The sequence below is a fragment of the Hyperolius riggenbachi genome, chromosome 8, assembly GCF_040937935.1.
Source record: "Hyperolius riggenbachi isolate aHypRig1 chromosome 8, aHypRig1.pri, whole genome shotgun sequence".
In the NCBI taxonomy this organism is placed as follows: Eukaryota; Metazoa; Chordata; class Amphibia; order Anura; family Hyperoliidae; genus Hyperolius; species Hyperolius riggenbachi.
This window is the reverse complement of record NC_090653.1, coordinates 282,852,833-282,865,316: the sequence shown is the minus strand read 5'-3', so window position 1 is coordinate 282,865,316 and position 12,484 is coordinate 282,852,833. Positions and strand designations below refer to the sequence as shown.

Sequence of the window (12,484 nt, the reverse complement as noted above, 5' to 3'; positions counted from 1 at the left end):
ATCAATGGGCTGTTCAGTGCCCACGTTGTGTTACATTGTAACACTGCACGTCAGGTTAAAGTGCTGCATGCTGCGGCGTTATACGTGGCTAAGCTGCGTTAGACTGTTTGCACATGCTCAGTAGTCTTGGAGGAGGTCTCCCCTCCTCCTCCGCCAGCCACATGGCTAATTCATATTCACTGCACGTTGTGACGTGCAGTGTTTACTTCCTGGAGCGGCGATTGTCTGACGGGACCATGTGATGCGGATCACATGGTCTCCGCAGTCTACAGCACAAAAAAGACGCACCAAGAGCTGCATAACGCAGCTCTAGGTAGCGTCCTCCACCAACACCACCAGGCATTGCGTTAGGGGCACGTTACGCGACCTATAACTTCCCCTAAAACGCAACGTCCTGGTGGGAAAGGAGCCTAAAGCTAAGTACCCACTGGCAGATCACAGCCAGATGGGTGGGGGGGTCTCTGCCGACAAACTCTCATTCCCCTGATCCATCTGGCCAAATCTGCAAGCATCGTTAGTGTAAACCATTGTTAATCTCTAAATGATGCAATTTCAACAAAACCCGTTAGTCGATTGGAATGATCCTCCACAACTTAATTGGTCATGGCGGTTGCTCAAAAACTATCGGTGCGGTAGGTGCGCTGTAAACATCTTGTGCAATATTGCAGAGGAAAAAAAAACCTGTTAAAAATTGGGAAAAATCACTCACTGGGTATGGGACTGGCTAGCATTAAAGGACAGCTGTAACAAGAGGTATATGGTGGCTGCCATATTTATTTACTTTTTAAGCAATACCAGTTGCCTGGCTGTCCTGCTGATCCTCTGCCTCCAGGCTCGGATTTACCTAACGGGAGCCTATAGGCACAGATGTCCTGGCACCTTTAGACTTCACCCTCCATGAACCAACAGAACCGCACTGCAATTGTGCTGGCTGTTCCAACTGTAACATCTCCCTTATTTCCCTTGCCAGTCATAGGTAGCTACAGTGCCTCTAAGTAGTAGTTAGCCAGAAGTACCTTCAATAATAGGTAGCTAGAAGTGCCCCCAAGTCTTAGGTAGCAGGAGGAACCTCGGTATTAAGTAGCAAGTGGTGCCTCTGAGATCTCGTCAGTTTGAATGCGAAAAGCAGGTGAGTAACCTTTCATTATGCTCTGCTCGGGACTCTGCATAGGGAAGGAGGGAGAGAAGTGAGCCACCTTTCAATCTGGCGCCTGTAGGTACGTGTCTACAGTGCCTTATGGTAAATCTGGCCCTTTCTGCCTCTAGTACTTTGAGCCATAGGCCCTGAACAAGCATGCAGCAGATCAGGGGTTTCTGACATTAGTATCAGACCTGACGATATGAAAAGTATTGGAGGCGGAGGATCAGCAGGGCTGCCAGGTGACTGGTATTGTTTAAAAGGAAAGAAATGTGGCAGCCTCCATATCTCTCTCGCTTCAATTTTCCTTTAAACCAATCAGTAATGCCAGATGCCCCCCCCCCCTCCCCCCCAACCTCCACTGTAAGGCAAAGTTATAATTGCCTCCGGGGTCAGGGTCAAATTTCTGATGTGTATCCCCACCCCCTTTATATATGAAGAAAAATCAGTCATCCTCTACACCTGCAATAACTGAATAACAAGACATCCTGTTTTGTGCAGCTGATCTCTCATGCAGGAGAGGAAATGCCCAGTCAGTCTGTTTCTGAAACACAGGAGTACCTATTCCGAGCTAGAAAGATTGCAGTTTTCTACTTTGTCTGTTCTATTTAAGCCTAGTATGAATTTCCAGGACTTGCACAACTGTATGTGTGTGTGTGTAAAGTTTGGGGTTTTGGGGGGTTTTTTTGTTAAAAAATATGAGGGGGAAAAATGCATAAGAAATGGGCAAATGTGTGGGCTTTTTCTACATGCCATTTGTCCCGGTTATCACAATATTTAAATTGTCCCTAGCACAATTTATAGTGACAAAGTGCGTTAGTCATTGCCGAATAAATGGGAAGGGGGGGTGAGGGGAGAACGACAACCTGTGGTAGTTAAAGTGGAATATAACCCTGCATTTCAACTTTGCTCTAAAACATTTACAGCATATTGTATGCAACCAGCATTTTTTTTACTAGACCAGCATTGGAAGGGTTACACTCAGAGCTTTAAAGTTCCTGGAGAGAACTGCTCCAGGCAGCCAAAGTTTAGATGGATACATTTTAAACACAATGTAACAAGTGTGGAATGTGACACACACTGACTGTGCAAGAGCTGGAGGACAGCCAGAGTCACATTCCACACTTGTTACATTGTGTTTACTTAAAGGCTGCAGGGAGCAGTTCTATCCACGGAACTTTAAATCTCTGCATGTAACCCTTCCAATGCTGGCCTAGTAAAAAAAAAATGCTGGTTGCATATAATATGCTGTAAATAATGTTTTAGAGCAAAGTTGAAATGCTGGGTTATATTCCGCTTTAAGTTGCAACAACCTTTTTTGTGCTTCAGACAAATTTGGTTCAGTAATTTAAAAGTGGATTACATGTGTTACAAGCCTGTCATTTTATCAGCCCTTACATTTTTAAAACCTTTTCCATGAGTTACCACTTCACTATTTTTTCTCATTTTATGCTCTGATAAAAGATGGCAGGCAAAATAAAAGCTATTCTGGATTAAACACTGCCTGTTGGTGCGTTCCTGAACGTGTAACTTCTTTTATCAAATTAGTGCTTTAAAAGAAACAACTTGTCTTGTGAAGTTTAGTGAATGGGGCCAAAGTGTGGTAGAGGACCCCTTCATCAGAACGTGGTGCCACCCCATGTCCCGGTCTCATGAGATGACTGTATAAAGTCATGGCTGTGATTGGATGGCGCTGATCCTGCCACGTAGCTTCTGGACCCGTTTCTGCCTCAGATAAGTCTTGTATGATCCCCTGTTATTCGCTGTTCTACTATGCAGCTTGACGTTCCACCATCAGTTGCGGTTCTGTCACTTCCTCTCTGCCTGAGGACAGAGCCGTGTCTGTTGCATGATCTGTCAGATCTGATTGTCACACTCGCGTGTTTCGGATGCTGCAATCTGTCTCCCCTAGCAGTGAGGGTGAGGTATTCTGCCTCTAGCAGTGAGCTGCTGATGGGGTAATTTTTCAGGTAATTTTTCATGTAGAGTACAGACAATGCACACAGCTGGATATCGCGGTGCGCACCCCCCCACCACAAATGCGGGGTCCTGCGATTCAGCCTCCTTGTGTATAGGAAAGTGGAAAGTGGCTAGGTCTGAGCAATTTTCTAGAATTGCTTTGAAAAATTACTTTACAAAAAAAAAATGCTATCACTTTTAGGTGTGCACCAGCCCTAATGCATGGCGGTGGTAAAATTAGTCAGCGATTGGCCAATCAAAATTGGCATGACAATTAGGACACAAGCGACTTTATTATAGATTAAACAAAATGACAAGGTTTGCCTAATACGTTTTTTATTATTATTATTATTATTATTATTATTATTATTATCTTTATTATTATTTATTTATAAAGCGCCAACATATTCTGTGGCGCTGTACAATGTAAGAAAACAAACAAGGGATACATAATGATACAGACAATGATATACATCAAATATGAACACTGATACAAGATACAGCACTGCTGATTACAATTTGATTTAACATGACTAAAATGTATAAATGTCTAACAGTGTGCAAGCAATTCAATTAATAACAGTCCATGACACAAAAGGGTGAGAGCCCTGCCCTTGCGAGCTTACAATCTAAAGGAATGGGGTGGAAACAAGAGGTGGGGATGTATACAGTATATGTACAGGCAGTGCGTAATTAGGTTATTTAGTGGGTGCATGGCCTAAGCTAGAGAATATGCTTGTCGGAAAAGGTGGGTTTTGAGGGAGCGTTTAAAGATTTCAAAGGTGGGAGAGTGGCGGATGTGTTGTGGAAGGGCATTCCAGAGGGGTGAGGCACGTGAGAAGTCTTGTACACGTGAATGTGAGGAGGTAATTGTAGAAGAGGATAGAAGAAGCTCGTGTGCAGATCTGAGATTGCGGTTGGGTTGGTATCTGGAGACTAGTGAGGAGATGTACAGGGGAGAGAGATTGTGGAGAGCTTCGTAGGTTATGGTTAAGAGTTTGAACTGAATCCTTTCATTAATTGGTAGCCAGTGAAGAGCTTGACAGAGAGGGTCAGCAGAGGAAGAGCGAGAGTCGAGCAGCAGAGTTCAGTACAGAATTGAGCGGTGTTAGTCGGTCAGTTGGAAGTCCACCAAGCAATATATTGCAATAGTCCAATCGAGATATAATAAGAGCATGTACTAACATTTTGGTTGTGTCATGGGAGAGAAAAGATTTAAACTTCTCCCGTTATGTGGCCTCCGCTGTGCTGCAGATAAAAGGCCGTACAGGGTGATCCCAACTGGTAACCTTCCCATTCTTATTGTATGACACTGAGAAATATGCAGATTGGTGGCCAAAAAGCACATGACATGGTCTCTGAGCCCTGGACTTGCTGGGCTCTGTAGTTCCACAGCTGTAGAAGGTGCCAGAATGTACCGTCAGGATTGTGTGTCGGACCTCTGCTGGATACTGAGACTGGACCAGCTGATACCAGTCATCAGTGCAGCACAGTCATGGGTTTCTCTCTTCCAGGTTCTGGGAGACAAGCCGGACCTGCCGGAGGGACCTGAAGATGACCTGAAGGCCGATGCCAGCAACAGGAAGTTGGCCAAGCTGTATAAGGTGACTTTTAGTGTACATATTGCAGTACATCTCTCTCCCCTAATTGGGACTCTTCACGACGGTGACTGATGGGAGCTGGAGCCCCACCTGTGTCACCCCTCTAGGCTGCTGCCTCTTCTGCCTGCTGTTTTGTAGCATTCTCTTGTCTAATGCGAGTGTAAATGTATCTTGTGCCATTTTCAGGTTTCAAACGGCGGTGGCTCAATGTCCGTCTCTCTGGTCGCAGATGCCAATCCATTCACACAGGCCGCTCTAAACTCTGACGACTGCTTCATCCTCGACCACGGATCTGATGGGAAGATCTTCGTATGGAAAGGTCTGTACGGGAGGGGGAGGAGCTAGTCAAGTGGACCAGTCATGGCTGCTGTGCTATTGTGAGATAATGAAATATACCAGCGTTACTGGCAACAGCGGTGTAGGTCCCCCAAGATGAGCAGCACCCACTATTGGCTCAGCTAGCGTGCTGTGGACATATCCCAGGGAAGTTGTAGGAGAAAAGATGTCTGGCACTGCTGGAGCTGTAGTTGGTGCAGGAACCTTAAAAAGTGATTGCTGTACAAGTGTTTATGCAACATAAAAGTCCTTGCCATAATAACTCACCAGAGAGGGCGCCACTGTTTTGGTTTCGGATAACTGCAAATCTCCAGCGACTCCGCAGTGATATTGGCAGGAATAGTAAAATGAGGTCACTACTGCACTAGGATTGTCTGGATGTTTGCATGTAACAGAGGAATGTCACATGGTCTCCAAGTCTAGAACTTGTCATGCTGGATGGTGCAGTAGCGATGGATAGTTTACTGGTGAAGGCCTCTGACACAGGAGACCTGGGTTTGAATCTCAGCTCCTCCTGTTCAGTAAGCCAGCACCTATTCAGTAAGGAGACCTTGGGCAAGACTTCCAAGCACTGCTACTGCCTCCTGAGCTACAGAGATGCACTAGTATCTCTGTTGTGAAAAGCACAATATAAATGTTCTTATTTGTATAATAACCCTTGAATGTGTGGTTCTGCTCCCAGGTAAGGACGCCAACCTAGAAGAGAGGAAAATGGCCCTGACGACTGCCACAGACTTCATCACAAAGATGGGCTACCCCAAACATACACAGGTACCGGCCGTGCGTCTAACTCTGAGATACCGAGAGGGGGAGGGGAGATTGCCTAGGGCCCATTTATACCCGATCATCTCTTCACCTCCCTGGCAAAGGAGTGGCGTTGGCTCCTTTTTGATCCAAGGTGGGAAAGGGGTCAAAGTGGCAAATGGATCCCTTACAACCAACTAGGCCCCAGGCACTTGCCTAGGTTGTCTTGTGAATGATCATGCTCTGGGAGGGTCCAAGGGTGGGGGGGGGGTGGACAATGATGGGGACAAAAGACTGCATGTCGTGAGACCATAACACTCTAGTGGAAGAACTAAGTGACTTTGTAAAGTGTAGCTTTGTTTTTGTTTTTTTTTTGGGGGGGGGGGGGGTTGCCTTTGCTCACCACCCCCCACCCCCCTTCTGTATGGCAAGAATTAACTAGGCGCTAGTGAAAGATATTGACTTAGGGCTGTTTCACACCTTAAAGAGACTCTAACAACAAAAACCTCCCCTGGGGGGTACTCACCTCGGGTGGGGGAAGCCTCCGGATCCTAATGAGGCTTCCCACGCCGTCCTCTGTCCCACGGGGGTCTCGCCGCAGCCCTCCGAACAGCCGGCGACTGTGCCGACTGTCAGTTCAATATTTACCTTTGCTGGCTCCAGCGGGGGCGCTGTGGCGACTTTCGGCACGGAAATAGACGGAAATACCCGATCTCCGTCGGGTCCGCTCTACTGCGCAGGCGCCGGAAACTTGCGCCTGCGCAGTAGAGCAGACCCGACGGCGATCGGGTATTTCCGCCTACTTCGGCGCCGAGAGGCATCAGAGCGCCTGCGCAGGAGCCTGGAAGGTAAATATTGCGTCACGGCTGTACGGAGGGCTACAGCGAGACCCCTGAGGGACGCAGGATGGCGTGGGAAGCCTCATTAGGATCCTGAGGCTTCCCCCACCCGAGGTGAGTACCCCCCCAGGGGCCGTTTTGTCGTTACAGTTCCTCTTTAAAGGGAACTGAAGAGGGATATATGGAGGCTGCCATGTTTATTTCCTTTAAAGCAATACCAGTTGCCTGGCAGCCCTGCTGATCCTCTGCCTCTAATACTATTAGCCATAGCCCCTGAACAAGCATGCAGCAGATCAGGTGTTTCAGACTTTAAAGTCAGATCTGACAAGACTAGCTGCATGCTTGTTTCTGGTGTTATTCAGATACTACTGCAGAGAAATAGACCAGCAGGCTTGCCAGGCAACTGGTATTGATTAAAAGGGAATAAATATGGCAGCCTCCGTATACCTCTTACTTCAGTTCCCCTTTAACTTGGTGGGCTCCCCTCCCAATTGCTCCCAAAGTGCTACATACCTTTTTTGTCCCACGTAAACCCCCCTCCTCCCGCAGAAGTTTAGTGTCGTTTTTAGGATTCCTCATTGGCTGGTGTGCTGCAGAGAAAACCGTATGTAAACCACACCCCCTCATCCTCATTGGCATCTGTTGTGTCTCCGTAGGTACAAGTCCTCCCACAGTTCGGCGAGACTCCACTCTTCAAACAATTCTTCAAGAACTGGCGAGACAAGGAGACCACCGAGGGAATGGGCATCGCTTATATTCCCAACCACATTGCCAAGATCGAGAACGTTCCCTTTGACGTCAGCTCTCTGCACGATTCCCCGGCTATGGCGGCGCAGCACGGGATGGTGGATGACGGCTCTGGAGCCAAGCAGGTGAGAATGGGATTGGTCCATGTGTGGCAGATGGGAGGTACAGAACTCGCGTGATAACTTGAGTACAGTGCAGCCTTCATAAATCAGTGATTCATTCCCATGATGCATCACTTAAGAGCCTCAACTTTCTCTTTAAATGTGGCGTAAAATACACAGGCTTTATTTGCATCATAAAGGGGTGTTTTTTTTGGTTTTTTTTGTTTTTTTTTTTTGTTTGAGCTGTAGTGGCGGCCACTCTTAAAGGGAACATGAAGCGAGCGGTATCAAATATTTTGATCGCCAAGCACGACTGGGTGATGCCCGGAAACCTGTTTGGCATATACAATTGCTCAGAGTAGAGATAAGTATAGATACTATCTACATTTCTTATGCCTGTATTAATACATGCATTAACTGACCACAGGACACACGTTTTTATGCTAGTCTATTGATATGGAGGCTGTCGTAGTTCTTTTTAAACCATACCAGTTGCCTGACTCTCCTGCTGATCCTCTGACTATAATGCTTTTAGCCACAGCCCCTCAACAAGCATGCAGCAGATCAGGTCCTCTGACTGAATCGCACACCTAAAACAAGCATGCAGCTAATCCAGTCACACTTCAGACACTACTGTAGCCAAAGATCAGCAGGACAGCCAGGTAACCGGTATTGTTTTAAAAGAAACATGGAGGCTGCCATATTCCTTTCCTAACTTCAGGTGTGCTTTAGAGGTGGTGTAAAACAGATGAGCTCACAACACTCTATTATGGAAATGGCGCTCGAGGCCTGGATCAGGGCGGGTAAATGCGGGTGGGGTTTGGGTACAAGTTTATTGGGTAGCGGGTGCAGGTCCGGAGCAGGTACCAGATTCACCAGAAAGTGGGGTTGGTTGCTGGTAGCAGGGTGCGGGTCTGAAAAATTAGACACGCATCGGGTCTTGAGCCTGCAGGTTACCCTAAATTCGGGGTGGGTTTGGGTATAAGTTTTGATTTAATTGGGGTGCGCGTATCAGATTCACCAGAAAGCCGGTGTGGGTATTGATGCAATTCGCAATTTGTACCAGCAGATGGCAGAAAGAATTAAGCTAAAGCTTTGTTTTTCCAACCTTCCTTGGCTGTGAGGCCACATACTGTATTAGTTACATGCAGTAGTTTGGTTGAAAAGACATCCGACCATCAATAGTATGTTCTCCTGCTACCAGAGAGCAGACAAAATAGATTGCAATATTTTGGACAATATCTTCAGGCAGAGATGTACCCGATCTGCAAGTGTACCCAAGGCAGGAAAAAAGTTGTTTACTATATCAGAAATTGTCATATTAAAAATATAGTATTAAAGTATACTTTTATGTGCTCAATTCAATATTTTTTATTTTGTATGCTTCAGCAGCTGAGCACAGACAGTATCTAAGCAAGATCAAAATGTACAGTACTTGGTGTGCAGCCTGGATGATACTGTAGTGTCGCCGCCATGCACAAGCAAGTCACAGATGACAGGCAATTCCCTCAGTAATCAGACAGCAGCTTGCACAGGAAGCATAGGGCTCACTGGCTGGTGCTTTTGGAGGTTATCCACGTAGGCCCAGATTAGTGCGCAGGCTACAAGTGGCTGCCAGCCCCGCCCACTGACCACGGCTCATGGGTCTCCGACTGACATGATCCAGCTAACTTTCCACTATAGCCAGATACAGAATAACGCAGGGGCCAAATACAGGTTTACTATATCAGTTCTATTAGATCAGTGATTACTATACCAGACGTAACTCGCATACACTTATGATTGGCCGGGAGCTGGACACTTAGTTTACTATATTGTCTCCTGTCCAGGGATGGTTGCTGACGTGGTGGGTGTGCTAACGTGATGCACAAATTTGCATAAAATTAGCAACTTTGGAAAGGGATTAATCCATGGAAGCTCCCATTTCACTGGTTCTTTTCTTTGCTGCATAAGGGCTCAGACACACTAGAAGTGCTTTTTGGCCTTCAGAGCTTTTGGAGAGCGTTTTTAAAAACTCTCATTCTCACTTGGGTAATTAGCGGGTGATTTCTGCTAATCGCTGAAGCGCTAGCGAATTTTTTCCTCTAGCGCAACAACCTTATGGCAGTGAGGTCACTGCTGCGATTGCTGCCGATCGTGGGTGATTAGTGGCAATTGCAAAAAACATGCTCCTTGCAGCATTTTGCTGCGATTCAGGAGTAATCACAATACAGTGCTTATGAAAGCGCTGTTCACAATCGCTCTGAATCGTGGCAGTGTACCGTGACTTTACCGTGCTATTCGCTGTAAAATCTCCCACGCAGAGCACTACCGTTTTGCGTTTTAAGTGTGAATGGGCTGTAAAATTGCATGATTTTACTGTGATCACAATTTTAATGTAAGTCAATGGAAGTGTTTGCATGTTTGTGGTTTTTTTTTTTTTTTTTTTTTTGTTAATGTTTAAAAAAAACCTCTGGAGGCCAAAAAGCGCTTATATTGTCTATGCCCTTTATGTGCATACATCTTGCCACAACAAGAAACCTATGTAATATGAGATCTCCTATTTACTGGTCTGTTTCTGTTCCTTCTCAGATTTGGCGCATTGAGGCGTCTGAGAAGGTCCCGGTGTCAGAATCTCACTATGGACAGTTCTACGGAGGAGACAGCTACATCATTCTGTACAGTTACAAGCATGGCGGGCGCAAAGGACAGATTATCTACACCTGGTAAATGCACTGCAGCTTACAGCAGGGGATTCTGGGAATGTGTACCTACAGCAGGGGATTCTGGGAATGTGTACAGTCTGATGTCCAGCAATTCTAATGGTACACACAAGATTTTCTGGAAGATTTACTGTCAGGTCGATTATTTGCAACATGTCCTATTTCTGAATGATTTCCATTCACTTCTATGGGAAATCCGATCTGACAGTAAATCTGTCAGAAAATCTCATTGTGTACCTAGCATAAGGGCTCAAAAACCCACTAGCAGCCTTTTCTAAGCGCTAGTGATTTGAAAAGCTCCTGCTAATGCAATGCTATGGGGATTTTTAGAAAATCACGACGCAAGTGGGCTCACACCCCCAGCATTACATTAGCAAGAGCTAATCAAATCACAAGTGCTTAGAAATGTACTGCTAGTGGGTTCCAGGCCTAAGATGCAGTGTTCCTTGCAAAGGCTGCTTTAGGCCTCTTTTCCACGAACTGAGCTGTGTGCTCAGCGAGCAGTTGCCAGTGCTCAGCGAGCAGTTGCCAGTGCTCAGCGAGCAGTTGCCAGTGCTCAGCGAGCAGTTGCCAGTGCTCAGCGAGCAGTTGCCAGTGCTCAGCGAGCAGTTGCCAGTGCTCAGCGAGCAGTTGCCAGTGCTCAGCGAGCAGTTGCCAGTGCTCAGCGAGCAGTTGCCAGTGCTCAGCGAGCAGTTGCCAGTGCTCAGCGAGCAGTTGCCAGTGCTCAGCGAGCAGTTGCCAGTGCTCAGCGAGCAGTATTTCACTACCTAGAAAAAGTCAGTGGAAAAGAGGCCTTCGGCCCGGTTCACATTAGCGGTTGTTTGCCAAACGGACCGGATGACCTGACCGGATCCGGACCGGATCCGGATCGGAACCGTACGGTTCTGATCCGGATCCGGTCAGGTTGCAGCAGGTGGTAATCAGGATGCGATCCGGATCCGTTTGGCAAAGTTAACGTAAAAAAAAAAAAAATGTTGGTCTGGGAGGTCAGCAGAAGGGGGACCTGTGGAATCAGGCCCTCTGCTGTTTAGCACTCACCTCCACCTCCGACATGCTGCCAACATCCTGCCAACACCTCCAGCTCGTGCTGCTCCACTCCAAAATGCTTGCCCATGTGTCCCCAGCCAATATCGCCGCAAAAATCCGCATAGGAAGTGGGGTAGAACATCCGGATTTCTCAGCCAGTGTGTTGTGCGGCCTCCGGTTCCCAATTTTTTGTATTGGCCGGATGGTGCAGTCCGGCTCCGCCCCGGATACGGCTGCCGGAGGGGCCGGATGAAAAAATAGCGCATGTTGGAACGGAGGCCGGAGTCCGGATCCGGCCCGGATCCGGTCCGGCTCCGGTTCTGCAGAACGGACCCATGTGAACGGACGCATAGGCTTTAATTGCTATGCCGTGCGTCCGTTCCGTCCGTTCTGCAGGCGGTGCGGCTCCGGCACGGCGATTCCGGAGGGCCACCGCAAGTGTGAACCGGGCCTTAATGTTACAGATTTTAAAGATGGTGAATGGGATGCTAAGTATATGGCGTTCATGCAAATGCAAGCAGACTGGAAATGGACTGCTAATTGATCCCTTTCCAAGCTGCATGAATTTGCACACAACTGGCCACCCTGGGCCCTGATGGATATTGAGCAGAATCACAAAACCTGCAGATGAGTTCAGATATTCATGTCCTACCCCATAGAGCCATATTTAATTCATGCCATGTACTGATGAGGATCAACCAGTCCGAATCGCTAGATGTACGGCTACCTTAACAAGCTGACACATCATTGCATTCCAGCGGTTCTAGAGGTGTGTTTAGCGTACAGGGACAACAAAGGGATGCTTTGCATATTCAACAGTGATGCATTGTGGGAGACCTCATAGGCTCACTCCAACCTGAATAATCACATGCCTTCTGTTTTGTATAGCATTTTAGTAAGGGGGCTTTTTGGACCATTGTAGCCCCTTACACACTCCTAGGAGTTCTGGTTCACCAGGAGCTTGCTGGGTGGGTGCAGTTGTATCTGGCAAGAGTAAGAATGGTCCACACATGCCCAGAACGCAGCAACGCGCTCATGCATGATGGGAAATAACCGTACATCAGCAGTGTTATTACAGGCCTGGTACATGGCTGGGGGCGTAGCCATGAGAAGAGCAGGTCACTGGGCAGCAGTGATGGGCTCGGATGCTTCTTTGTACTTCGTAAAACTTCAACCATTATAAATTTCCATGTTAGGACTGGCTCTAAACATAGAAGGCTCTCAAAGTCCGCTAGCATAATCTCACACGGTTCTGTTGGACAGTACTGACACATGCTGGACTCTGCACACT

The 12,484-nt window shown here is 47.2% G+C and overlaps 1 protein-coding gene across 5 annotated transcripts in view; it reads left to right on the top strand.

Annotated features, from left to right (window-relative positions):
- The window catches only part of GSN (gelsolin), a 105,144-nt gene that overhangs the window by 66,244 nt on the left and 26,416 nt on the right, over nt 1-12,484 (top strand). For all 5 annotated transcript variants that reach the window (XM_068249051.1, XM_068249049.1, XM_068249050.1 and 2 more), the window contains 5 exons: nt 4,612-4,701; nt 4,885-5,017; nt 5,717-5,805; nt 7,274-7,489; nt 10,037-10,170. In XM_068249051.1, the coding sequence (XP_068105152.1) occupies nt 4,612-4,701; nt 4,885-5,017; nt 5,717-5,805; nt 7,274-7,489; nt 10,037-10,170 (662 nt within the window). The remainder of the gene's footprint in view (nt 1-4,611; nt 4,702-4,884; nt 5,018-5,716; nt 5,806-7,273; nt 7,490-10,036; nt 10,171-12,484) is intronic.